A 27,212-nucleotide genomic window follows, 5' to 3' on the forward strand; every position below is an offset into this window, starting at 1 on the left:
TAGAAGTTTAGAAATAGTTACAGGTCTGAAATGCTTAGAGCCACTCTTTGCTTGTAAATGGCAACCTGTGTTATAGATTTATGCTCTTTGTTCATTGGGAAAGTAGCTGAAGTTCTTTGAAGTCTGCAGTTACTTGGTATATGGGTCTTAAGTCATTTTGAGTCTGTTCTGTCTGCAACATAAACATGAATAATAAAAAACAGAGCATTTTAATTTTATCATTAAGTGTTCTGGAATTGTCTTAATTTACTGTGAGATAGTAATATATTCTTAAAATATTAGTAGTGGATTGTTAGATTTTTACAGCTGTTGCTGCTTAGAAGAGCTTCATGTAGCTTTGTTTCCTCTTACTTCTTAATCAGGTGATGCACTTTTGAATGCACAGATTAACAGTTCTAAACCTGCAAAGGGGGAGTCATCAATTCCACAAGGTAAAAAGTTTTCATTATTGGGCATCCTAAGTAACTAGAGAAGTATTATACAGAAGTGAAAACTTTTGGGGCAGAATTTTAAGTTACTGACACAGAACATCTGGCTCTTTTGGCTATACAAATGTTATACTTCTAAGTTGCAGTAATTTCTTAAGAAGTGGAAAACAGTCTCTGTTACAAGTAGAAATACAATTCAATATTTTGAATTTTCAGACAGATTGCTTATTGTAAAAATTTTTATGTACAGAATGTACATAACATCTATTTTTGAGCTCTGCTGAAAAATAATTTATGCTAGCTTTTCATTTATTTGTGTTAATGAAATATTTGCTCAAAGAAAACCCTTATAACTGCAAAGAGCTCACAAGTCCTGATAATTGTTTACACTTGTTTCAGGATGAATATACAAGTTGCTCAGTTCTTTACATTTTCCTTTGAGATACATAAATACATTCATTTTGAAAGTTCTTACGTATAAATACATGTTTATGAAAAGAATATACTTGGTACATCATACACAGCTTAAAATATTTGACTAGTGAATCTTAACAGTTTTCTAGTAACAGATACTGCTGTAATAATACTTGAAGTGAGAATTAGTTTGATATAATAAAATCAAGATGGTTTTTCTACCTATAGCCAACATTAACTGTGTTGCTTGAATCTAAAGTAGCTAGTGTAAGTAAGCACATCAACAAATGGGTTATTAAAAGCACAGATCCAGAAAGTTAATCCCTTTCTGCTTGTTTTTGAGAGCTCTATTTCACATGCAAACTTCCTGTACCATGGCACAGGAGGAGGGAGCCGTGTTCTTCAGAGATGCCTAATGGCAGGACAGGAGGCAGTAATCAAGTTTTAGTAAGGGGAAATTCTGACAGGACATGAGGAAAAAAGCTCTTAATGAGATACTCTGAACTATCTCTGGACAATCAGACTTTATGGTTTCCAGTACTTCAATAATGTGATATATTTTTAAAATTAGCTGTGATTTGAACAGAAGGTGGGACTAGGTGACTTTGAGAGATCCTTTTCAATCTTCAGTTTTCTGTGATTTAGTGAAAATTGGCTGGTCATTTAGAAGTTAAAATTTTTGACTAAAGTGTAGTATAATAAACAGAGTAGAATCAAGCTCCTGCTTCAGGGCCTCAGCTGTCTTTTTCAAAGTTGCAAAAAGGTTTTCCTTCCAACTGCAGTTTGGTTTCTGTCTCTTCAGTATTCTTTTGTTACCTTTCCCATATTACACAGGAGGACGTTGACTGACAGGAGCAATGCTAGTGCTATAGAGAAAGGGCAGTGATTTTTGTACAGTGGGGGTGATCTTACAGATGTCTGTGTTTGGAATTGATTTCTCTGAGAAAATCTAGGCTTATCTCACCTAATTAATTCTATGTCAGTGAGGCCAGCTTGAATTGGCCATGTTCATGCTGCCTGAGTTCCAAGCTCATTTGAAAAATAAAATGTTTGGTCTGTTTTTTTTGTTGGCAAATGATACTGACCAGACTTGATACTGAGATGAGGGTTTGGCTTACTGTTTAAGTGTTACATTTGTAATATGCAAATATTTCTTAACTGGTAGTAGGAGAGCAGTTTTTGTTTTTTCCACTTCATATATAAAAAGAGAAAGATATACTTTTGATATATTGAGAAAGGTTTGTGATATATAGGAAGTGAGGCTGAATGCATTAGTCCTTCTATTTTATAGGGACATAAATTTTAGAACTTCTGTCATCATCTTTGTCTCAGTGTACTGTTGACTTCTCAAAGTATACTGTAAACCTGTAGTGGCTAGTAATTTCTCATCAGGGTAACATGTAACACAGACTCTTGGCAGTGTTGTGGTCTTTTACCTTAGTGTTACAAAATATGTTACAAATTGAGTGTTACTGTGATTTTTCTCTCTTACTGTGTAGCACTCTAGGGTCAGTGTGATACCTGTGTTCTTTGTAAATACTGTGTAGTGTTTAGGAGATATTTTCTAATACTTCATCTACATCCTGCTTGGAGAACTGCATGCAGTTACGAAACAGAAAATACTCTTATTTAGTGCATGGGCTTTTCCACAAGTCATGCCTGTACTCTCTAAGATAAATTAGCTGACAGTGTTAAAAGTACCCTCCTCACCTATTTTTTTAGAGGCACCAGTTCCCCAGTACATCAGCCCTATAAAGAAAGGGATGAGGAAAGGAAGTGCAGTTGGTGCTGTTTTTTCCTCCCTCTTTAAGTTAAGTAGGCAGATGGTGCATATCATCTGAACTGGAAAATCAGTTGAGACAGAGCAGCAAACCCTGTCTGTATCACACTGGGGTAGCAAAGCTGCTGTTCATTTGGGGTGTTTTTTTATTAAGTGAATGTGCATATAAGGGATATTTTAATTCTTCATCCAGTTCTTATTTTAAATAATCCTTTTGTTATTGTTGCATTTAAGTTTCTCCGGGATTGAGTGAAAGCCATACAGTAAATGGAGGAAGCTGGAATGAGAAGTCTGTAAAAATCTCCTCACAGATTGGTGTAGGGGAGGAGAAATGGACATCTGTTCCTTCAACTGCAGCTGGGAAGAGGAAGACTGAAACTTTGGCTTGGGGCCAAGACACTGGAGATGCTAATGGAAATGGGAAGGACTGGGGAGTAAGCCTGGTGGGCAGGCCATGGAAAGAGCGTTCTTTGTTCACTCCTATTGGTAAGCTATTTCCAAGAACTTGCTTCACATAAGCATTTTTACATAAATGTATTTTTTACATATCTGTAAAAATTTCTGAAATATTTTTATGCTTATATATTTTAAAAATCTTGATGTGGTCTAGTGAAATGTTAACTGAACAATTTCTGTTTCCTCCAAGTTCTGGTGGCTTAGTATCTATGTCTCTGTGTACAGTTAAACTGGGGTTTTTGAGTTTATCTGACATAAAATCATTTCTGTGAAGGAATGTAATGTTGTGTATCACTTTCATAAAGTTCTGAAGATGATTACTAAGTCATTTTGAAGTGTAATTTATTTGAAATAATGTCTTAAAGGCCAGGTTGTAAGTCTATTCTGTTGGTCCAATATGATCAAATTAACTGTGCACGATTTTGGCAGGTGTTTTTTTAGGCCCCAGGCACAAACATTGTTCAACTTGAGACACTCGGTGTTATGCTCTTTTTCTCATTAGAAATTGTTTTATAGTGCTCAGTACAATTTTCTGCCTTTTTTACTTGTGCTGTCCGTAGTAATAATGGAGAAGAGATTTCTTGATTTCTCACTGGGCAACAATCATCAGCTTATTAGTAAATGCTGTAGCATGGCCCTTCCCACGATTCAGTCTAAGTAGTCCACATCTCTTCTGGAAAGCAGTGTTCCTTTGTAGTCAGCAGTGTTACTTCAGTCTTGTCAAGTCTTAACCCCAGCCAGCAGCCAAGCCCCATCCAGCCACTCACTCATTCTCCCACCAGCAGGATGGGGGAGACAGTCAGAAGGAGAAAAGCTGGAAAACTCATGGGTTGACATAAGGTCAGTTTAATAGGGAAAGCAAAACCTGTGCATGCAAGGAAATAATTCTCTACTTCCCGTGGGCTGGCGGGTGTTCAGCCATCTCCAGAAGAACAGGGCTCCATCACATGCAATGGTGACTTGTGAAGACAAACACCATAACTCCAAATGTCCCTCCCTTCCTCCTCCTTCCTCCAGCTTTATATACTGAGCATGTTGCTGCATGGTAGGGAATATCCCTTTGGTCAGTTGGGGTCACCCCTCCAGGCTGTGTCTCTCCAGCTTCTTGTTGGGAAGACAAGCTCCAGCTGTCTCACTGCCAGCAATACAAGAAGTGGAAAAGGCCTTGACTCTGTGTAAGCACTGTTCAGCAACAGCCCTGTATTACCAACCCTGTTTTCAACACAAATCCAAAACACAGCCCTACCCCAGCCATAATCTGCAGAAGTCTAGACCTTGTTTTATTTCTCTGGCATATTTTGAAATTGAGTTCCTGAGGCTAGATCTGATATACCCCTGGAAGCTTTTCCATTGCCAAGCAGAAGTAAAGGGCTTTTTTTGTGTTGTGCTCTGTATTCTAATAAGGCAGTTCATAGTGACTGACCAGCTTTTTGTTGGTTTACTGAGGGTACATCATGTCTACCAAGCTGATTTGCTTCTGGTAAAAAGAATAATTTTGTGGGTGAAGGAGAGCAGTGAAAGTCTTTCATGATGCCTTGACTAATGCTTTCAACACTGACTCTCACAGTATTGTTGTATCCAAACTAGAACAGGTAAAAAATTGGTCAGGCCCAAGGTAATGGTCAGTAACAAGGCTGGTGACAAGGGGGATGTCACAGGGCTGTACTTAGAACTGTCCTGTTGATCATCTTTGTAAGTGACCTGGAGGAGGCAACCATTCACATCCAGTTTCCAGATTACACCAAACTTAAATGTGGTGGCTGCAACAGTCCAGATCAGGGATCCCATCCAGAAGGGCCTAAACCTGATGTGAGTAATGGGCCAACAGGAGCCTGAGGAAGTTCAGTGAGGACAAATGTCAAGTGCTGAATCTGGGTTGGAAGCAACCCTGGCTGGATATTGACTGCCTGAATTCAGGCTTTGTAGATAAGGGGTCTTGGTGGGCACCAAGTTGGACGTGAGCCAGCTGTAGGTTCTAGCAGCAAAGGACACCTGCAGTATACTAGGATGCATTAACAGAGGAGTCTAAATTGAGGGGATGGTGATTGTCTACTTTTTGGACAACATCTGGAATACCTGTCTGGTTTTTAACCCCCTCTCCCCCAGTTAAGTAAGTGTAATTCTAAATAAAAGTCACTAGTAATTTTTACTGGCTATTTCTGCTTATTTTCTGCCTTATATATAACAGTCTAGTATGCCTTCGTTTTTAAGCAATTATCTCCTATTTGTGAAAATTTGTTCTGAATTTTATTCTATTCTTTAGCATATATATATGTAATGTACTCCAAGCTGTGTTCTATCTAGGTGTACTTTTCAAAACTTCATGATTGCAGTAATGGGAAGAATAATAGTATGGGGCTCAAAAAATAATTTACTTCTCTCTTGTGAGAAGTTTATATATAGAAAAGGCTGTAAAGGGAAGATGATCTTGGAAAGCTTGAAAATTGTTTCAAGCTGTGTGTTCATAAAGGAACATCTCTATCAGAACTCCTTAGTGCCCTCAGTTGTGTGAAATGTCATCATGGCTGGACTAGCCAATGTTTTTCTGATCTGATTCATAATTAAGCAGCTAAATTTTCAACACTCTTCCCTTCCCCCACAGCTGCTTGGAACGTGGATGCACGGATTAATACCTCTGAACAGAATTCTACTTCTTTCTCCTCATTTGGATTAACTCCTGGAGTTTCTGGTATGTGTGCCTTTCCAAAGATTTTTCCACTCTCTTCTACTCTACCAGGTGGAAGAGTTTCCAAGTGTTACTAATTTGCATTTTCTCATTTTTCTTTGAAAACAATGCTGCAAAGAAGTGGAAGACACTTATAATTTTATTTATGCTGAAATTATACAGTAAAGTAGCTGTTTGATAATCAAAAGCTAAATCAATCACAGAATATTAGTAAGAAGGTTGGAACTAGAGGGGGTTAGGAATGAGATGATCTTTAAGGTATATTCTAACCCAAATTATTCTATGATTCTGTGATTTCTTATTTAACTTTCTTGTTTGTGTGTTAAGTCTAAATAATGGGCATAAGAGATTGAGCAATGTCGTGATGTCTCAAGTTAGAGATCTGAAGATTTCTTTCTAGGAAAGCCCATTTACCCCAGTCTTCTGGGAGGATTGTTACTTGATGATTGAGTTTTTCCCCATCAAGGAACTGAATCACTACTTTAAAAATATGTTCCATAGGCAGAATTTGAAGTCTTGAGTCTTTTCTCTGTATGACAAATGGAAATGCTGAAGCTCTGGGGTGTTCTTTTTTGAAGGCTTGTGTGCTATAGAGTACAAAACTGTCCTCCTAACATAAGTCCTGCAATGATTTATTATACAATAAAGGGATCTTACGTCAGGTTTTCTGCTCTTGCTTGCTTACACCTTGCTTGAGCCTTGCATGGTAGTTTTCTTTTTCAGAAGTAGCTGGCCAAGTGCTTATGCACTTAGGCTACATTTGCTTGTATTGCAGTTTACAGGCTTTTGACTGTTGAACTCAGGCTCAGTGTCCAGTGTCTTAATTGTACAGAGAGTTCTAATTAAAAAAAAAAAAACAATCCCAAGCACCACCCTGAATCCAAGCTCAGTCTCTAAGCTAAAACTAGTGAAACTTTATTCAGTAAAGTAGGATGGCACACTGTGTTAAGATTCAGCTGCAACACCATCATTTCAACTTTGAGACAAATATGGAAAGGTGAAGTATATTAGTTTTCTTCGATGCACCTTAGCCAACAATGTTGTAATGCAAAGTGACCCCAAAAGAAATGAAAACATGTCTATGTTTCTGTCATCTGAGGTGTCTCTTGCAGAGGTGTATGTGTAAAAAATAATAACCCAGGTTCTATTCAAACTGAATTTCAGAAGTTTCATCATACAGTAAAATATTAATTTATTTCATTCTTACAATTAGTTTCTGTTTTACTTTTTTATGAAATGGTTTGGGGTTTTTTCTTTATTTTTTTTGCTTATTTTTCTGAAAACAGTTATGTTTGATATGTAACACTTTCTGTTATCATGACTGGTACTGGTCTTACTGTCCTGCTGCTGTTATGTTCTTGAAACCTTTGCTTTAAATGAGAATTTAATTCTTAGTAATGTATAATTTGTTTGATCTGCAGTGTGATTAATGAGGTTTTGTTTTAGTGATCCTTTCTCTTAAACTTCTCCCTGTATGAGACCTTATTGATACAGGGTAACAATTTTATTACCCATAAAATTTCATTGTGTTTTTCAGTTTGAGGAGGCTGCTTTTACTCACTGTTATCTCTTTTCGTGTACTTCTCATGACTTTATTTTGTCTTCCTTCTTCAGCTTCCTTGTTTTCTGAACATACCACATGCACAAGAGCCTACTAATTTTTCTGTCTTCTGCAGTCCTTAAAATCTGCTGCTTTTCTTTGAGCCTTTTGTCTTCCTTTCCTACTTGGATTGGACTTCCTTCCCCAAGAAAACTTGTTGTTAACTCACAAGTGCAATTTCATTGATTCCCTTTCAGGTTCCAACAGTGAATCGGTTTCTCAGGCTGGTACTTCAGATTTTCAGTGGGATTTAAGTCATGCTCAACCCCCTGTTGATGACGAATGGTCTGGGTTAAGTATGTTCCTCTAAAATGTTCATAAACAAAATGTTAATTACTGTTGCAGTGTAGTTATTTATGTTAACAACTTGTATTAGACAGTGGTGGGTATCTGAGGAAACACCTGGAATGCTTGACTTCTGTAAGCTAATAGATAGTTTGAAGGTATTAGAAGTATTTTGATAAATTCTGATAGAAAGTGGTTAATTTTTAGGAAAAAGAGTTGGATAATCAAACTCAGAAGTGAGGGAGAGCTCATGCATTTTAAGGTAGAAAAATCTTTTATAATAAAAGTCTTGCTGCAAGTGATGAGAAAAATGTACTACAATTCTGCAAAATACGTGTTTAGTAGTAGATAGAATTTGAGTCAGTTTTTCTACATGTTTGTACCTTACAGGAACATTAAGGTGACATCATATTCTTGTATTTAATCTAACTTGCTTTCTCATTTGGCAAACATCAGGAAGTTCTTATGTATATAGGAAGCATATACAGGATACAAAGAACTGAAATTACTTGGGAGTTGTAGTAAAGTTGGTGTTTACTCCTCACTTGCTCCACCCTGTTTATGAAAAAGCATAGTGCATCTCATTAGGCATTGACCTGAAGAATTGTTCCAGAAGTTGACAAAAGCCTTGCATGTTACCTTCTAAGAACAACATACTGCAATTAAATGACTGGAAAACTGGAATAGATTGATGCAGTCCTTGACTCCACCACTGTTGGTGTGATTGCTCTGTTACCAGATAATTTTGAAACTTATCTTTTGTTTTATCTAGTTTAAGGATAAGGAAAGTACATTTCAGTTAATCATTTGAAAGTCATCAGTTTTACATTCTATCAAAAGCATAATTGATTCACATATCTGAGCATAGAACGTTTATGGCTGAATCTTCAGTTAATAGAATTGTGTCAAAATTGCAACTAAAGAGTACACTAACAGAAGTGGGCAAATGCAAGTTTAGGCCAAAGTGATACACAGATACACCCTACTGCTTTATCAGGATTAGGACAAGAAAATTAACTGTATGTACAAATACTACTAGTTTTTATTATTACTAAGAATGGAATTTTTTTTTTTTTTTAAGCAACTACTGAGAGGGCAGTAGACAAACTGAAAAATGTCATGTTGAGTAATTTTTTTTTTTTTTCAAATCAGCAAATTTTAGTATCTGAAGTAGGTGTCATTAAGATAATATTTTATTAGGAAACTTTCTAGCTATTCTAAGTATTCTAACTAATCTTAAGATCTCTTAGTATGTTTTTGGCTTCATAATGTTTGCCAGTAAATTTAATTTTATCTATTACTGCTTTTTGTTTTTATTTTATTTTTAGTTGTTTAAATTGAATCCCACCATAGTTGGCAGATCAAATTTACCTGTTCTTCAATTTGGTATAGAGTGGAGGGGAGAAATGTTTGTGATATTAATATAAATGTGAAATGAAAATGAGAACTTTTACAATGTGTTCTGTTTTAAAGTGAGCTTGCTGCAACTTTCTAGTAAGCAGACAGTCTAAGGCTTAGTTCTTCCCTTCAATATTTTTAATTTTTAAGTTACTGACCTTTTAAATCTATCATATCATAAATTAATAATAACAAAATAGAGTATGGACTTAAGAATCTTAGAAAAGAAAGATTATTAAAAATCTCAATGGTATAAGTCATTAGTAGAATTTACAGTTTCAGATACATGACTTGTAAAGGAATCTTACGAAGAGTGATCAATATTACAGTTAATCCTAATTTTTTTGCAAGGTAGAAAGAAGATACAGCGAACAGCTTAAGATAGAGAACAACTCTTAAATTTGTTCCTCTTCACATAGTGTAAAAAAAATACCTTGAAGCAACTGCATCTAGCTAGCTGCTGCTGTGATTAGGCTCTGTAAAATCACTGTCATAGTCATTACTTTAAAAGTCCTCCACTTATCGATCAAGTCTTTACCTTTTTTTCAGAAATACAGGAGATTACTATTTATATAATGATATCAAGAAGTGGATATGTGTGTAGGGGTTTTTTCATTTTTAAACTGAAAATGAGCGCATGTAGAGTAAGGCAATATTCCTGAAAAAAACCTTTTAATCTTTGTAGATGGACTTTCTTCTGCTGACCCAAGCTCTGATTGGAATGCACCAGCAGAAGAGTGGGGAAACTGGGTAGATGAAGAAAAAGTTGCTTCTCTTCCTCAGCGTGAAGTGAGATCTGATGCTCAGAAGGTAAAAAGTGGTATTTTCTTCTTAGCTCCAAGATTTTGTGCTTACCACTGCCATTTCTTAAAGTAACTTGTAGGGTAATGATAAAGGTAATCTCTCATCAGGGTTACACTGCTAAGAGTAGCATGACTGTACACAGAGAAGGAAAACACTGAATGTTATTGAGAAGAGACAAATCTCTTAGCCCCATGTTAAACCTTTTTATCTTGCCATAATTATAAAGACTACATTATCAGTATAGACTGGGAGGGTTTAGATCTCTTTTTATAAATATTTCTTGACAATATTTAATTCTCAGTATGAAAAAGACCATTTCCATGCCCCTAGTGCCTGGTGGTCTGTTGCCTTTTCTGTTCCCAACTCCTCTACCTGTAATACCAGATAGCATGTAAAAGAATGTGGTTCTTTCAAGAATGAACTGAACAGATGAGACTGTGTTCATTTCCACTAGTATATGCAGTTCCTTATAGCTATTAATTTATGTTTAGTCTATAGAAGGTATGTTTCATTGTCATTTTAAGAGCTAAATACCTTCTGTTCACATATGAAGATTTCAGATAATGAAAGAGAAAAAGCAGAGCCAATTCTTCAGAGTTCTACAAGTGGCAAATCCAAGAAAAAGAAGAAGAAAAAGAAGAAGCAGGGTGAAGAAGCTAACTCTCCTGCACAGGTAAAATCTGGATGGTTTAAAAGGCAATTGAAAGGAATTCACAAAATTGCCTTTGGATATTAGTATCTTGAACAAAAATTATTTTTGGGAAATTGATTCCTTTATGGAATTGGATTGCTTACAATTGTTTAAGAGTTAAAGTCATTCTTATTTTACTATTATTTCTTTAATTTGTTGTATTCACTAGGTGAATGTAGGGTAATTTGTTGTTTTGCTGGATTTATGCACAACATGGAAAGTATTTATCCTGAATTACTTATTTTCTATCAAATCTGGATTCTGCACTGTATGGATACTTCCAGGTGGAATTGTCCTCTGCATAGGAAGCCTTTTCCTTATGTCCTTTGAATGACAGTTGCTTTGGTGATTATAGCTAGTTAGGAGAATGAAGGATACCAAGGTTTTCTCTTAAGCTGTCTTCAAGTACAGTTATGTGAGAATATAATGGGGTTTTTTTTGAAGTACTGTTTTAATATGAATTATGTGAAATACTAAGTGCCAATGCTTCAAACTCTGTGAGTCATATTTCAACGAGGGAAAGAGTATTTTCAAACTGAAGATGGTTGGAGTTTTTTGTGTTACTTAAATAGCTTTTGAAGACTTTCCTTGAAGCAGATTTGTAAAAATAGCAAAAGCAGATTGCACTTCACACGGAAATTGCATCATGTTTGAATAGATGAAACAAGTATTTTACTAATGGGCAGAAGCTTTTAATAGCTCATGGTCAGAAGGCATCCTACTTGTGTTTGTTGTGACAGCCATTCATGGTTCATTGGGAATTTTGCTTGATAGGAGTAGATTGAGCTGCTAATACGTCACAGAAGCTGCCGCTGTTGTAAGAGTTTAGTAACTTCATTTGTCATTCCTGCTTCAAACCCATTTAGAATTTGTATCTGTCCTCTGAAAATGTAATGTTTCATTTAAGCATCTTCATCTTTCTAATGTAGTTCACACTCATTAAATGTTCACACTCACTCACTTAATGACTTCAGTGTTTTTCAAGGCAGTAGAAACTAACTGAAGAGCTTGGAGTAAGCCAGTATGTGTTCCTTCCTGTCAGGAATCAACATTAGGCTGTGACTATATTTTCATAAGGAAATAAGTGAAGGAACAGTGTTTCCAGTTTAAACTTAGAGACCTCTTCACAACCACAGGATTCTTCTTTTGCCACTAACAAGTGTAACCACTCTAATTCCACATTTAAAATGAAAACTTTCCACTGTAGATTGTCTAAAGAGTAAAGGTTTATACTCTTGGATACTTAGGATATATTTTCAATTTCTGTACAGGCCTTAGGGCAAACTAAACTGGGTTGCAAAAATATTAAAGTATAAGGATAGAAAACTATACAGGCTTGCATTTCAAAACTTGTAACAAAACATAGAACTAAGAGCAGTCAAGTGTCATTGTGACACTTTTGCAGAGTATTTAGAGTAAATTCATTTTAATTTCACATTCTTATAGTTTAACAGGAGTGTGAAGTGCAGTTCCTTCTGAGATGGATTTTTGTTATAAACTGCATGAAGCACCCTGCTTTCTCGGTTTTATTGGATTCTGTGGGTATTTTTTTATGTTGTTTTATGTGTTTTGAGCGTTAGCATAGGCTAGTATGAGTCCACTACTTCAATTATTCTTTTTTATGGATTTTTTTGAGTTATAGAAGCTGATTATGGCAACAAAACTCATTCACAGGGGAGAAGAGTCAGAATTTGACTGCAAACACAGGCTCTTCTTTTTTCCCCTCCCACTCCCCTTTTTGTAGGATGCTGAAGAACTGGATAGAGAAGCTGGAGAGCAATTTCAGGCCGATACCTCAAAAGTTCAAGCACAGCAGGAAAGAGCTTTTTCTTTGAAGACCATAAGTACTAGTGAACCAGCTAAGGTAGGGATGTAAAATTTGATTTATGTTACAATTTGATTTGGAAGTGCTCAAGTCATTTGACACGTTAATTTGTGTAGACAAGGGTACAGTAAGAATACTGTTTCAGGCTGTACATTTACACATATAAAGGTAACTGGACAGTTGAATTTTAGGTAGAGATCAGAGTTTTTAAAAGTGTGTCTGCTCTGAAAAGCAGTATCTTCCAAATCAATAGTAGCTTTCTTTACTGGCAAGTTACTTTCTTCTTTGAATATTCAAGCAATGGTTTAAAACTAAGAAAACCTAAGAACTAAAAGGTCTGAGCATGAGACCAGTGGCATATTCTGCTGTATATTGCAGTAGAATTAAGTGTTACAAACTTAATATTTTCTGACTTAAATCAATTTTAGACTGCATTTTTGATAGCTGTACTGAGCTTAATGACTGAATAAGAAAAGGTTTTATTTGAACCAATTCACAAACTGTTAGCTTCAGCTCACAGTTGAAACTTATTCTAGAGAATACAAAATCTTTCAGTCTTTCTCCAAATAGCAGCTTAATACTGCTACCCTACAAAGCATCACATTGTAGGAAGGTGTAAAATATTTAATATTTCTAGTGCTTTGATTTTTGTTTTTTATTTCCATAAAGAGTGAACAACTCTAGTGACACAGAGTCTGCGTTAGAAAACTGAGTTTTAATACTGCTAAGCATTAAATAAAAATACTGAGGTTGTAAAATTCAAATGAAAACATTAGAATGAAATCTTTTATAAGAGGCTGCAAGTCACCAAGTAAAAAGTACAGAAGTTCTTTTTTGGTTGAAAATGTCTTGAAAAGCACATTCAGACATACTTAAGCCTTACTCTAAATACCCTACATCTAAGTAGAGCTTTACTACAGTTATTTACTACAACTGATTTGTTTAGATCAGTTCAATCTTAAATCAATGTTGGCAACAGCTGCCTGTTGTATCTGACTAGTGTATTGTTGGGTTTTGTGGTGTTTTTTTTTAAGCTGTATTTGTGTATGCAAGTTGCCTGTGTATGCAAGTGGCTTTATTCATGGAAGTGTGAGATTTTTTTTATTTTAGAAGCTCTAGCTGAAAATGTGTAGACAGAAAACTTGGATTGTGATGTCAAGGTGGCAGGTTTTTGACTTCTAGAAAAAGGCATCCTGGAAGACTGTAGCTTCTGCTGTTCAGAAATCCAAATTGATTTGAAAAATATCTGCAGTTAAGCTGTTGGCACTGCCAAAGTACAAGCCCAGTTCCAGCAGACTTTGCTCAGTGCTTTACTGTTTATAATCACACCCAGCTTCCTAGATAATTTGATGGCATCAGCATCTCCTATAGACCTACACTGTGCTGTTTTTGAGGGGCTTGAGGGCTTCTGTTCTCTTGAATCTTAAATTCAGTATTTTCATATATATGTCCATGTACAGCTGTGTAAGTGGTAACTGTGAAACAAGATATGTTCTGTATTAAACTTGGTGTGGGGGCAAAGGACAAACGAAATTATTATTAACATTCTCTGGAACTGAAGTTGGTAAAGGACAACTTGTGAATTGTTGTATCTGACAGTGCAGGTGGTCTGTCAGTCTTTATCAAGTCTCCTTGACATGAAACTTGGCTTCATTGTAATTTCACACATGCAAAGATTCCTTCAGATATTGTTGACTTGGCTGTTGTAAAAAGTTTTAGACACAGTCTGTGATGTGTGAAATGGATGACTTGAGTTTCCAGGGTAAGTAGTTTAATCTTGAGCAAATGCTCCAAAACATGAGAATGAAATATAGGGAAGAATAAACTGAGCACAAACAAGTTACTATTCAGTATATCTTCAGAAACAGCTGAAGGTTGAACCTTGTGTTTCACATCACAGTATCTGGTGATGGTATTTCCCCTGTGCTGTACATTGGACTGCATTTTATCTGCAGGCACAAGTTTTAAATAGAGAGAGAGACTTGGAAAAAGAAGTAACAGTTTGACAAGTCACTACTTCAGTATTGAAATTATATGCATTGAATTAGGCATATAACCCTTTATATTATCAAATAGGCTTTATTTGTTGTTTCAGGCCTCCTTTCTGAATTAGCAGAGAATATCCTATCAAACAGTACCCATTTTTTAAAGTTTTCATCTCTACCCACTTTCCTGTATCCAAAATTCAGACAGAAGTATTTTCAGATAGTGCTGTATGTGTTTGTATCATTACATTTACAGTAACACTAGACAGTGTAATACTCAAGCTGCAACATGTTTCTTAGTCAACCTGAGACAGTGGCACTATTAAAATCATAATTGGGTTGCTTTTCCTGCTGGTCAAGTGTGACTGCCCTAAAAAAACTGTAGTACTAATAGTTACCTGAATTGATTACCTCATACTAGAAGCTTTATGTCCTCCTTTTATTTTGGAAATCACAGTTTAAGTTGATTTATTTATGTAGCTGATGATTGCTAACTATTTCACAACATTAGAATTGGCTAAGCTTGGAATTCCTGTAGGGTAGGAATTCATTTATCAGCATGGTTGATGTATTTAAAAAAAATTGAGATTGCTAATTTTTCAGTGAATGGAGAAAACTACTGCAGTAATGGATATTAAAAAATCTTGTTTCAGTTCATGTGTAAGAGCACAGCAAACTATTAATGAAAGGTTAGAGAACTGTGTCCTTTATATTGGGTTGGGGTTTTTTTGTTGGGTTTTTTCAATTGAAGCTGTTTAATTTCTTCCTTATTATGATACAATTAAACAAGAAATTTGTATCATTTTGCTCTCTTGAATGCTCTGAGTTTTTGAGATGCTTACATTACAGTGATAGAAGCAGTACAAACTGGTGACTATGATGTAGGATCTGTACCTCTGCATCCAGAATGTAGACTTCACTGTTTGGGTCTTCACAGGTCTTGGTTGTTGTGACACAACAGCTTTGATTTCTTAATAGCATCTTAAAATTTGGGGTTTATTGCTTGGCTGAGACACTGTGTTCCAATACATTCTTTTTTGAAGCTTTTTGTTATTTGGTGATTTGCTATGGGATCTTCTGGTTTTTTTATATTCTGGCTTTCCTATTGGAATGTCAAAGTATATTTTTCCTGTTTTGCTGTCATTTTAATTACAGTAAGGGCTACACACTAGAACAGTTACATTTTGTCTCTGTAGTAGGAACATTCAAAATCAAGTAGGTAATTGAAAAATACTACAACTACCTTTTACTTGGCAGGTTTTTTTGCAGTAAGTTCCACTGAAATACTTGCTGACTGCACTTGCCAATATTTGTTACTCTAGAAGCATACAGAGTGTTTAGTGTGGATGACTGGAGATGCTTTTTGTTTGATTTGTTTGGGGTTTGAGTTATCTATTTAGTCCTGTTTAACTTGCCTGCTTACCTTGTAACCAAATGTGCATGTGTGTCACTGTTTTACATCTCTGTTGAATATTCTAGAATCTTTTAAGAGTCTTGGTGATATATAAACTGGTCTCTTTCTTGGCATATGCTGTATTTTAAGAATTAGTATTGCTTATCATTGCTTATATGCAATTAAAAATTTTGGCACTAGATGGCAGTCATGGTATTACAGTCTGTTTTCAATTTTTAAAGATTTTAATATTGGCTTAATTTTTCAATGCCATCTTCTCAGCAACTGTTAAGTATACTGCTGAAATGACACCATATAAGAGTTTTTTTCTTTTGTATTGCTTAAAAAACTTTTGGAAATTCTTATTTTTCTTTCTCAAATAGTCTGAGGAGGCTCCTTCGCTTGCTGTTTCTACTGAGCCATCTGTAATTGTATCAGAGAGTAATTCTGACAAGATCGCTTCCCAAGTGCCACAGATGTTGCAAGAGACAGATGTTTCTAGTCCCAATATTAAGCAAAACAGTGTGCCTGCTCCACAGAGTAAGTATCTCTTAGTGCAGTTTATCTGAAGTTAGGATGTACTTTTTCCCCATAGAGTGCAGCATGAAGGCTTTGCCCTGGGATTTGAGTTTAAAGTGCCATATCAGAGCATTGTGTGTCTTATTTATACATCTTGCCATATTTTTAACTTCTTGAAGTTAAAAGCACCTCACATAGCTATTTTCATTGTGGGGAAGAATTGGCTTCATATGTTTGGATGACTGAAAATGTCTGTTGGGTTTGTCCAGCCCTTAACAGACATTTGGATTTACTCATCACCATTGGGACTGGAGCTCCATGCTGTGACTAAGGAGTTCTGTCAACATTGTTTCAAAGAGCTGTTTGCAGGTCTTCAGTGGAGAGCAGATGGTTACTGACATTGCAGTTGACAGAATATTTAGCTACAAGAAATTTGGAGAAAAATACAAATAATTCAGTTTTCAGCTTACTGAGGTCTTTTGATTTCTTAATTTACCTCATTAGCATCATCTTCCATATGCTTCCATATGTTCCCCCAGAGGGAAATAGTTGCTTATTTGGGAGTAGAAAGGTGTTAGGTGGGGGTTTTTTGTAGTCTAACAGCACACAGATAAGGCTTAATTGCTGAAGGCATATTGTTTTTTGAAAATATGCAATGCCCATTAATGTCAAATGAACCCTCCGTTGTACTTGACAGAAATGTTCATATTCACAAGTATTTGAGTACTTGAGAAAAGTACTCACACAGTAAAACAGGAAATTGGAAAGGGAAGTGAGGATGTGAAAGGTACTGCCTGAAAAAGAAAGTTGTTTTGATTCAGATTCTTTAATAAAATTAATAAATTCTGACAATACATAATAAGTTGCTGGCTAAGTGTTAAAGTACTAAGTAAGTTTTTAATGACTGCAGAAGAAACATGATTACTTAATAATTACAAAATCTCCTTCAGCTGCATTAATTGGCTTCTTGGTTTTGAATACATGAAACAATGAAATATTTCAAGTCAACCTATCAACTTAGAACTTTTTGTTCTGGTTCTAAAATATTAAATCTTTAGACATTGATTCATGCCTCAGCGATTGAAAGAACATCTCTTAGTTTCAGTATGTACAACATTTAAGATTATTTGGCAGCCAACATTCTTTAAGGCAGTCTGTTTTATATAGTGCTTCTGTATTGGATTATGGATTCCATGTAACCACATGCATCTCTACATAGTTCAATACTTTAAAAAGTATTCTTCTGACATGTCACATATCTAGTATTTAAGAGCAGTGTAATCTGGTAAAAGTGAGCATTTCATGTCAATTGTGTGCATGTACATTATTTCTAGTAGGCCAGAAAATAACAATGACTCTGCTGTAAATAATGCATTTGCAAAATTAATGCCCTTTGATGTGTACAACTCCTAAGTATTTCTGGGATAAAAAAGTAGGATGAAATTGGCAAGCATTGTTTTAGATGCATTTCAAATGAAATTATTTTCATTTGAAGCAGAAGAATAAAACTTCTAGTTGATTGATCTGAATCACTGTAATAATACAGTGTATATTATGGGTTTTTAAAAGCCAATTCTGTGTAAATGTTCTCAGTCCTAACACTATAATTATGTTATGTTTTTTAGCAAAGTCTGAAGAAAGCTGGGAATCTCCCAAACAGGTTAAAAAGAAGAAAAAAGCAAGAAGGGAAACGTGAACTTCCTGAAATGGACATGTATTGCTGAATATTGTCATGAAGATTATGCTGTTTATGCAATAATTTGTGAACATGTACAGAATTTTATATAAATTTCAAACAATTTTTAAAAACAGAACTGCTGTGAACACAAACATCTTTAAAAAGGAATCAAGTGAAAGTAACTTTACGATATAGCAAACAGAACATGCTACATTTGAAAGACATTCTGAAGAGTCTGTTTTTCCAACTTTTGGAGAGAGATCTTAAGTTAAACTGGTTTTACAACACAGTGCCCTGTTTACAACAGATTATACTCTCATCTACAGCTGCAGATAAAAGATTAATTTCAAGGAAGAGTTTTCTGTAAAAATAATCATCTGTACAATAGTTGGTGTTTCTTGCCTCTCTTATGAGTGATGCGTTAGAAGCACAGAATGTCAACCATTTGAATTTGTTTCATGCCTAAATCAAAGTGCTTTGATTAAATACATAATCTGCCATATCTTTACAGTAAGTTGGTTAGCAAGTCTGCTAGCTATTGCAGGAATCACAAGTGCAAATCATTAATCATTTGTACAGTCAAACCTTCATGGTTTATTATATGAAGTTAACACAATAAAACTGCTTTGGGTTAAAAGTTTGAGAATGTGATTTGAAACTTGAGTATGGATCATGAAGTTATTTTTTATAATGTCTGTTACCTTACTTGAATTATTGAAGATAACAGTATATTTTTAAGAATGCAGTAATGTGCATAAAATTGGTTATCTTTTTCATTGCCTACAGTTCTTGGTTGATTCAGAATCCCACCTAAATAATGTACTCTTTAAACTTCTAAACTCGTGAAATTAACTGAAATCAAACTTTTCCTTCTCCTAATACTTGTTGACTTATCATACCCAATTCTGTTGTCTGTATTACTAAAACTCTGAAAAAAGCAAAGTGAATTTTTCACTGACAAATTATTTGGATTTCAAAGATCTGTTGGAGAACTGGAGTAGCTTCAGACAGCTTTAATTGACGTTGTCAAAAACAGTTATCAGGAACACATTTTTTTACTGCCTTAACCTGTAGTATGTAGAATGTGTCTAGACTTCTGGACAGGAGTTAGTGTTTTTATATTAAAAAAAATAATAAAAATTATGCAAGTAAAGCAGTTGTAAAATAAAGACCATTTCCCGCTTGAAACTGTTAATTGAAATGGCATTGAAGATGTGTTGTCATTTTCAGGCACTGTAATGATGTGGTATGGACATGTGTTTGTGTCTGTAAGGTACATGCTCAGCCATGTACACTGTAAATAGCCTTTACAAAGATTGGTTTGCTAAGGATGGTATTTAACATCACCTGGTAAATTCAGTTAAAGAGTCAGGATACTTTAAAATTATTGACTTCTGGTTTTGTGGCACAAACAGAATTGTTAACAGCTGTAACATGGTACTGATCAACAATCTTGAGCTCTTACTGTACTGGACTGCAGTTTGACAGTAATGCAAGGCAAGAGCAGAGAATGCAGCAAGCTGGGTTTAATTGTACTGAAAATGCACCTGCTAAATGGAGAGCTTTCCTAATAAATGGATACTGACTTGCACAGGTATTAACTCCTGTGTATCAGGAACATGATACTCTAAATTGATATGTTAAAATAAATTGAGCATATTGATGGTATTGATTTATTTACTGGGAGGGAGTAACGTTTAAGAGTGATATTTGTCATGATTCATGTAAAATAAGTTTTGAAATGAAGTACAGCTTTTCAATGAGTATCTTAAGGTGAACATGAAAAATAGGATATTACAAAATCATGCAGAGCCATTTGCACGTAAATAATAATTTTACTTGTCTTCATAGTAAAGGTTAAAAAATACCCTTTGAAATCAGGTTTTTGATGTATGTCTGAAATATGTTTTCAATCTGTGTTATGCTATGAGCCTCTTTCATGGAAAATACAAAGAGCTTATGTAATGAAAGACTGCCCCCAAGGACTTTCACTGCATAAATTCTTTTTTTTTCCTCTTGAAAAAAAATTGGTGATATTTCTGGGTTAGTCAAATAGCTTGTCATTCTGGAAAAAGAAATAAACTAGCTAAAACATAGGAACCCTGCTAACTAACAGCTGCTGCTAAGCAGGGTCATATAAATACCTAGTCTTCTTTTCAAAAGGTTACCTATTTAGCAGCACCTCTTACTGTTTTCTTAATGTGCAGTTTCAGTGTCTTAGAAAGCAAAACTTGCTTTATTTGACATTCATTGAAGAGGTAGTAACTATATCATATTGTCTATAAATAGAAGCTTGGGTTATCTATGTACTGTCATGTTTCTATGATTCAAGCAGTGGTTAGTCTTAATGATACACTGAATCCAGACTTTGGTACTTGGATAGAGCAAAAAACACCATTTTAAAGAAACTTAATTTTTTTTTTTCTTTTTTTCTTTGGGTGGGTTTTTCTGTTGCTGAATGCATGGAATGGTTTCATAAATCCAATATGTTGTTTTTTCTAAATACTTTGGAATTATTTGTATGTGTAATTTAAACTTGTGATGACGTGTAATTGGATAGTCATGGCATATTTTTATTTCTTTTGTGGGGAGGGAGAGGTGTACAGAATTCATATGTGCTTATTACAAAGGTAACTGTGCATTGGTTTGGAGGGGAGTGAAAACTGTATTTCTGATGCCCTTTAAGAAGTCTAAAGAAAAAGTGCAAGTGAAGAGCACTACTTTAATATTTACTAAGAAAGAATGTACATATTAAAAGCATTTCAAAATTTATAGAAATATTGCCAGTACTGTTGTGTTGTAACTGAATTGTATCTCATTTGAAACTGCCATATTAATAGTTCCTAGCCATGGAATTTTCCTGTGAATAAGGCTTTTGAAAAGTGCAGACATCAGAGTGCATGGTTTAAGCAGACGTTCATGTATTAGTTGTTGTGCCTTTAACTCAGCTAGGTTGCCAGTCAAGATTTCAGCTTGCAGGTGTCTCACAGATACTTGTACTTGTGAGTCTCCTTCTGGTGACCACTGAGTAAAAATGAGCAGTTCTGGTTTTTCAGGCCAGTACTAAAAGATTTCTTCATTTTTCTGCTATTATTTCAAGAAAAAAAAAAAAATTCTGAAAATTTTAATTGCTTCTTTAAATACTCTGCTAAAAATATTTTGATGTTAAAATTCAGAGTGAATTACTCCATTTAAGAACAAAGAGCATCAGCCAAAATGGATTTAGGGGAAAAGGAGCAGGAAGGGCTGCATGACTGATAGTTCTTAAGTTGAAAGTAGTGTGGCGACACAGTGAATGCTGCTTGCTGCAGAACTAACAGAACTGCTGTTAGTTTGGGTAGATGTTGGGAGTAAGATGAAATGATTTCTGTTTCTTCATGGGTGGGGCTGGGAATTATTGTTGCCTGTGTTCTGTATCATGTAATCTGTTATTAATTAATGATTCATGGGTTTTTTTCTGTTGAAATTTGGTTGAATTACTAAAATTGTCTGTTTTCCATAGTGGGCCCCTTCAGTTGAGTTGGACTTCTGCTTTTTGACTTTCTGGCTATTTGTACCAAGCTAAAGGTTTCTGATTGATGGAATATTGGTTTTTTTTAACTGAAACTGTGATGTCTTGATGTATTTTGAAAAGTATGTTTAAAACTCTTAACATGAAATTCATGTTAAATATTCTTTTAAAAAATATGCTTAGGAACATCTGCAGCCATAAACAAAAATATTTTCTGTCTTATGTGTAGCATTAAGTGCTGTAGTTGGTCTAGTGCTAGCTAATGCCAGTGCATCAACTACAATTAATTACTCATTTTCTGCTGTGAGATAAGGATTAGGAAGAGAGCAAAACAGGCTCAAGCTTCAAAGGGTATAAAGATAAAGAAAACTTTATTAACAGAATTACAAGAAAAATAATAAGAAAATCAGAATAAACCTCAGAATGCTTCTCCTTCCCCCACCCCCTCTTTTCTTTCCCACTGACAGAGAGATGAAACCTGGGACTTTCAGTCAGTTTACTACTTCTAGAATAGTTTTTTTTCAGCTCTCTTAGGGAGAGGAGTCTCTTGCCATGCCATGGAGACTTCACAAGAAACAATTCTCTCATGGCTTTAATATCACAGCAAATCAGCCACCTGGAAGTCTGCAATTGTGAAGTCCCTCCCACATTTTGGTAGTTTTTTCTCGTAACTACCGCCATGGGTCATTTCACCTTATTGGGATACAATTTTAAGGATGAGCTGTTCTAGTATAGAAACAAAAGTTCTCTTATCTCTGGGAACAGAGGTTTTCTTCCCTTCCTGGGGTGGTTTCTCATCTCTCTGTTCAAGCTTCTCATTGGATCACAGCTACTACACCATCTGCTTATTTCAACACTGGTGCCTCTGCTCAAAGCTGTGGTTAGAGCACTGCATCTCCACAATGCATTCCATGAGTTACAGGGAAAGAGAAAAAACAAAGTCTGATACATCACTCGTATCTTCTGTAGCCACAGAAAGGAATTTCAGCCCTAGACTAAGGCTCCTCAATCTCTTCTCATCTAGAATTTTACTCTTTCACTCACCTCACACTCTCCATGTTGTTTTCTCTGGTGTTTGTAGGTTCATTTGTTCTCAAGCTTTTTCAACTCAGACAGTTTCTGTAGAGTTCTGCAGGCTGGAAGGTTGATCTCACCCAGGCTCTGCCTCGGGGAAATCGCTCGCTGTGCCTCTGTCGGTCCCATGGTCTCCACCAACACAGGCGAGTCACGCTGGCTGCTGGTGCCACCGTGTGCTTTCCCTTCATGTGGGATGCCAAAAGAAAAGAAAAGCTGCTGCTTTTGTGCTTCTGTCCACAGCATGGCTGGCTAAAAATGGCTAAGCAAAGAAAGTTCACTGCAAGCCATGCCAAGATAGCCACAGCCACGTGTGCTGCCCTGGCTGGGGAGCACCCCCGGCGCTGGTCCTGGCCACATGGTTGCTCCCAGAGTTGGGATGGCCCCCAGTGGCACCACCACAAAAAAAAAGGACTTGCAAGCTCCCCAAGAAGGGGCCAGTGCTGCATCAGAGCCTGGTATGGCCAGCAGCCTGTTCAAAGGCTGGAAGCAAGAGAGCTTTTCTTGGGCTTTGTTCCTTTTTAAATGTGTTTTCACTAAGGCATGTTCAGCTCTTTTAAGTGGCTTAACTGGGTGTCCATCTTCACAACTAGCCAGCTGGTTGGTTCCAGCAGGTTCCCCCAGGGAACCACCCCCACAGTCCATGGACTCCCTTCCCAACTAAAAACCAAACAACCTGTTAAACCATGACAAGTGCTCCCTTAACTTGGCTTAGTATTTTTAATTCAGTCCATGGCAGGGGGTAAGTCATGGATCACTTGGACCCAGATTGCCACAATGAACTCAAAACTGTCTAGTATGAGGTGGTTCCTGTTTCCTCACACATAGCAAGTCCTATATTAACAGTATTTCTGCTTAGCTGTTCAATAGACTCTGACTTTCAGAGGTTCCTTATTTCAAATACTTCACCAAGTGAAGTATAAACCAAATATGTTGTTACTGAGGTGGGTTTTTTCAAAGGCTATTCTGACAAAGGGTGCCACAATTTGTTTTTCATGACTGTTATTTCCTTGGCCAGCCTTACCTATGTAGCTAACAAATAAAGTCATGCCTAGAGCTTTGTCTGCAAACAAAGCTCTGGAAAGGAGGGAATTCCTCTCTGATGTGAGTCTGTAACTTGGACTTGCTATCAGACAGCCAGGCTTTAAGTTATCTTTTGGAAAGGCATGGGACCCAGGAGACCAGTGTCTTTCTGAGCTGTAGCTAGTTAGCCAAAAGAGGAGGAGCAGTTTCACCTGCTCTCCTCTGCTGCTGAGGGGCTGCATGGCCAGGCATATATCCAAGGACAGTGTGCAAGCTTTGCTTCTGCTCTCGGAAGTCTTCAAAAGGCAGTGTGAAAGATCAGTAACCTCACATTTTCACCTGTTTACAGAGGCAGCTAGTGAATGTGGAAAACACCTGCAGCCATGTCAGAAATCACCACAATATTAATTTTTTTTCAAAAAGATTCCAGGAAAAGCTTCCCTGGACTGTAATGAAGCTAGTTAGTGCTGGGACTTTTTCAAGAATGCTCTTCTGAAAGCACAAAAACAGTTCATCCCCTTTAAAGATAAGGGATTTAGGAGGAGCAAGAGCCCCCTTGGCTTAACAGTGAGGTTCTGAGTCTACTCAAAATCAAACCATGCCAAAGATGGAAACGTGGATAAATACCCACTGAGAACTACGTGACTTTGCCATGGTGCGAAAAGATGCAGTTAGAAAAGAAAAAGCTCAACTCCAATTGAATTTGGCCAAGATGTCAAAAAATACAAGAAAGGGTTCTTTCTGTACAGAAACAGAAGGCAAAAACTTGTCCCGTTGAAAAGCAGGACAGGAGAGTTAGTCCCTGGTAATGCTGGAAAGGCAGAGGCTCTCAACAGTTCCTTCACCTCTGTCTGTATCAGCCCTGCTGGGCCCCTGGCTTTTGGGACCAAAAATCCAGGCTGCGGCAAGCACAGATCCAATAGTGTCAGGAAGGAAGAGTGGGGGGTCAGCTGTTACAGGAGCTGACATTGCAAGGCTGCTCTCCATAATCTTTGGGAAGTTGTGGACTTCAGGGACTGGGCTGTGGTATGGATGAGTGCTCCTTGTGTTGGTGAGAACTGGCTGAGAGGCAGTGCCCAGAGGGTGCTGCTAAATGGCTCCTTTTCAAATGGGCAGCATGGCACAAGTGGGGTCCCCCAGGGATTGATGTTGGGCTGTTTAATATCCTCATAAAGTGATAAGGAAGATGGGATCAAGTGCACCACGATGAAGTTTCCCCATGATACCAAACTGAGTGGGAAAGGGGACATTTTGGAAGAGAGAACCACCCTGCAGGAAGATTTGGATAGGCTGGAGGGTGGCTGACAAGAATCTGATAAAGTCCAGCAAGAGCAACCCTAAGGACTTGCACCTGGGCAAACACAGGTGTGCAGCACGGGCTGGGATTGACCCAGCTGGGGAGCATCTCTGTGGAAAAGGAACTGGGCATCCAGTGGGCAATCAGATCAATGTGAGCTGTGCTGTGCTGGCAAAGAAAGTCTGCAGGATACTGGGCTGCATCCACAAGGGCATCACCAGCAGAGATCCAGCAGTCATTATCCCACTCTGCTCAGTGCCACACTGGAGTACTGTGCTCAGTTTGGTCCCTGCTGTGCAGAGAAGATGTGGACAGGCTGGAGGAGTCCAGAGAAGAGCCACAGACTGGGAAACCTGTGACAGGGGAAAAGGCTGAGAGAACTGGGTTTGTTCAACCTTGAGAAAAGAAGGCTTAGGGGAGAACTTATCACCATGTTCTACTATTTAAAGAGAAGATGGAGACTCCCTTTTTACATGAAGTGTGTGAAAAAGAAAAGGGATAATGTGTACAAGTTATTCCTGAGGAAGTTTCAATTGGACACATGGGGAATTTTTTTCACAAAGAGAACAATCAGCCATTTGAATAATCTCCCTGGGGAAGCTGTGGATTTCCCCAACGCTGGAGACTTTTGAGATCCAGCTGAATACACTGTTGGGCCATCTTGTCTCAACTGTGCTTTTGTCAAGAAAGGTTGGATCAGATAATCCTTATACTGTACTTTGGAAAAAAAAATAGCACTACCAAATGCTATAAATCTGGCCAGATACATTGTTGTTTGAGTGCAGTAAAACTATTAACAGAAAACAGACTACAATAAAATTCTACATGATTGCTTGCTACCTGTCTTTCCATAATGGATTTGGTTTTTTTTCCTGTGGTATACATAAAATGCATCTCAAAAATTGTATTTCTATCAATCACATTCTGCAGTTATCAAGGTGATTTTCTTCAGAAGCTTGAGACTTTGACAAGTCCATGTTCTTCAAAGACTCTACTGCTGTAGGTTACTGCAATGTTATACAGTTTCCTTTTCATAGCCACCACCATGTGGTTTCTGAATTACGGAAGAATGTAATCCACCAGTGATAGTGTGGGGGGGAATAAAACCTATAAATTCAGGAATAAAAAAGTCTGTAGTCTTGGCCCAGCTGAGTTTTGTCAGGGGCAGTTTAGGACAGGGCAGGGGCCTCAGGTGCCTGTTTCAAGTCATCTGTTACAAGTAACCCTGCTGTGCCAGCATCATCTTTCATTTGACTTTTGAAGTATGTTGTTCCAGTTTTGTGCCTTAGTTACACTGCCCTTTAGCTCAGCTGCAAAGTTAGAGTCTTCCAATTGCATTGAAACTTTTTCAGGTTAAACTCTTTCTCCATGAACTCTTGCATGCATGGTCTGAGTAGCCAGTCCAAGAAAAACCAAATCTGAGACTTCACGGTGACCCTTGCAGAGCAGTGCCAACCCCCAGCAGCAGCAGCAGCAACCCCAGCTCACCCTGATCCCTGCCTGCCCTGCTCCTCTGCCTCCCCTCCAGCAGGGGCAAAGGAAGCTGCCAAATCAGCTCTGCTGGTACTTGAGGGTTATTCTTACCCCAGCTGGCTCTCTGCTATTCCTGCTGGAAGTCAAGACTATGGCTTGTGTAGAGTAGGGTTAATATTGGTGTTTCATTAAATAGGAGACTTACACAATTGAGAGTCCACCTTCATAGATACCATGTCACCATCATGCCTGGCTGCTTATTTTTAAAACATTTAAAAATCTTAATTAGTGGGTATCTTCAATATTTTCTCCATTTTTGTTGAGATTCTATTCTGCATTTTCCAAGGATGGAGGTTAAAACAGCAGTCTGCTCTGAACAAATGTGTTTATTTAATTAAAACTAAAAAAAAAAAAAAAAAAAAAAGGAAAACCTGTCTTTTTAATAAACAAAAATAATGTTACTTGAACTTGACCTGCATATTAAACACTTTTGAACAGCAGTATTAGTAGTAAAAAGTATTTAAGTGCTTTTCTGGAGTGGGCTCAGCACTTGATAGAATTGAACTGGCAAATCAATACTGTGCTGTTTTATATTCATATACTACAGACATGCAGCTCAAAGTCATCCAACTCATACAGCCTGCTGTTTACTGTGGAACTTCTTCATGATGTTTTAGGAGCATGTCTTTTTTTGTGAGTCCTTAGCAGGTGTGCAGAACAGAAAATTTAGTGACTGTTTTTGTAATGATTAAAACACTAACTTGTACTGCCTTGAATATAAAAAATATTTTATAGAGATGCATAATTGAAGGTTCCAAAGCCTGACACAGGTGACTGAGAGGGGCAGGTTTTACATACCCGAAGATTGCCATGTGTTTTGGATTTCTGCAAT

At 36.9% G+C, this 27,212-nt stretch overlaps 1 protein-coding gene across 2 annotated transcripts in view; it reads left to right on the forward strand.

The window, feature by feature from the left end:
- The window catches only part of MTDH (metadherin), a 33,044-nt gene extending 12,324 nt beyond the window's left edge, over positions 1–20,720 (forward strand). The window contains exons 5-13 of one of the 2 annotated variants that reach the window (XM_079300969.1): positions 363–431; positions 2,857–3,108; positions 5,681–5,767; positions 7,562–7,660; positions 9,733–9,857; positions 10,405–10,524; positions 12,287–12,406; positions 16,129–16,285; positions 17,890–20,720. In XM_079300969.1, the coding sequence (XP_079157095.1) occupies positions 363–431; positions 2,857–3,108; positions 5,681–5,767; positions 7,562–7,660; positions 9,733–9,857; positions 10,405–10,524; positions 12,287–12,406; positions 16,129–16,285; positions 17,890–17,960 (1,100 nt within the window). In that variant the 3' untranslated portion in view covers positions 17,961–20,720. The remainder of the gene's footprint in view (positions 1–362; positions 432–2,856; positions 3,109–5,680; positions 5,768–7,561; positions 7,661–9,732; positions 9,858–10,404; positions 10,525–12,286; positions 12,407–16,128; positions 16,286–17,889) is intronic. The other variant, XM_079300970.1, reaches the window with a different exon arrangement.
- The last annotated feature ends 6,492 nt before the right edge of the window (positions 20,721–27,212 follow it).

The sequence above is a fragment of the Erithacus rubecula genome (genome assembly GCF_903797595.1).
Source record: "Erithacus rubecula genome assembly, chromosome: 3".
NCBI lineage: Eukaryota > Metazoa > Chordata > Aves > Passeriformes > Muscicapidae > Erithacus > Erithacus rubecula.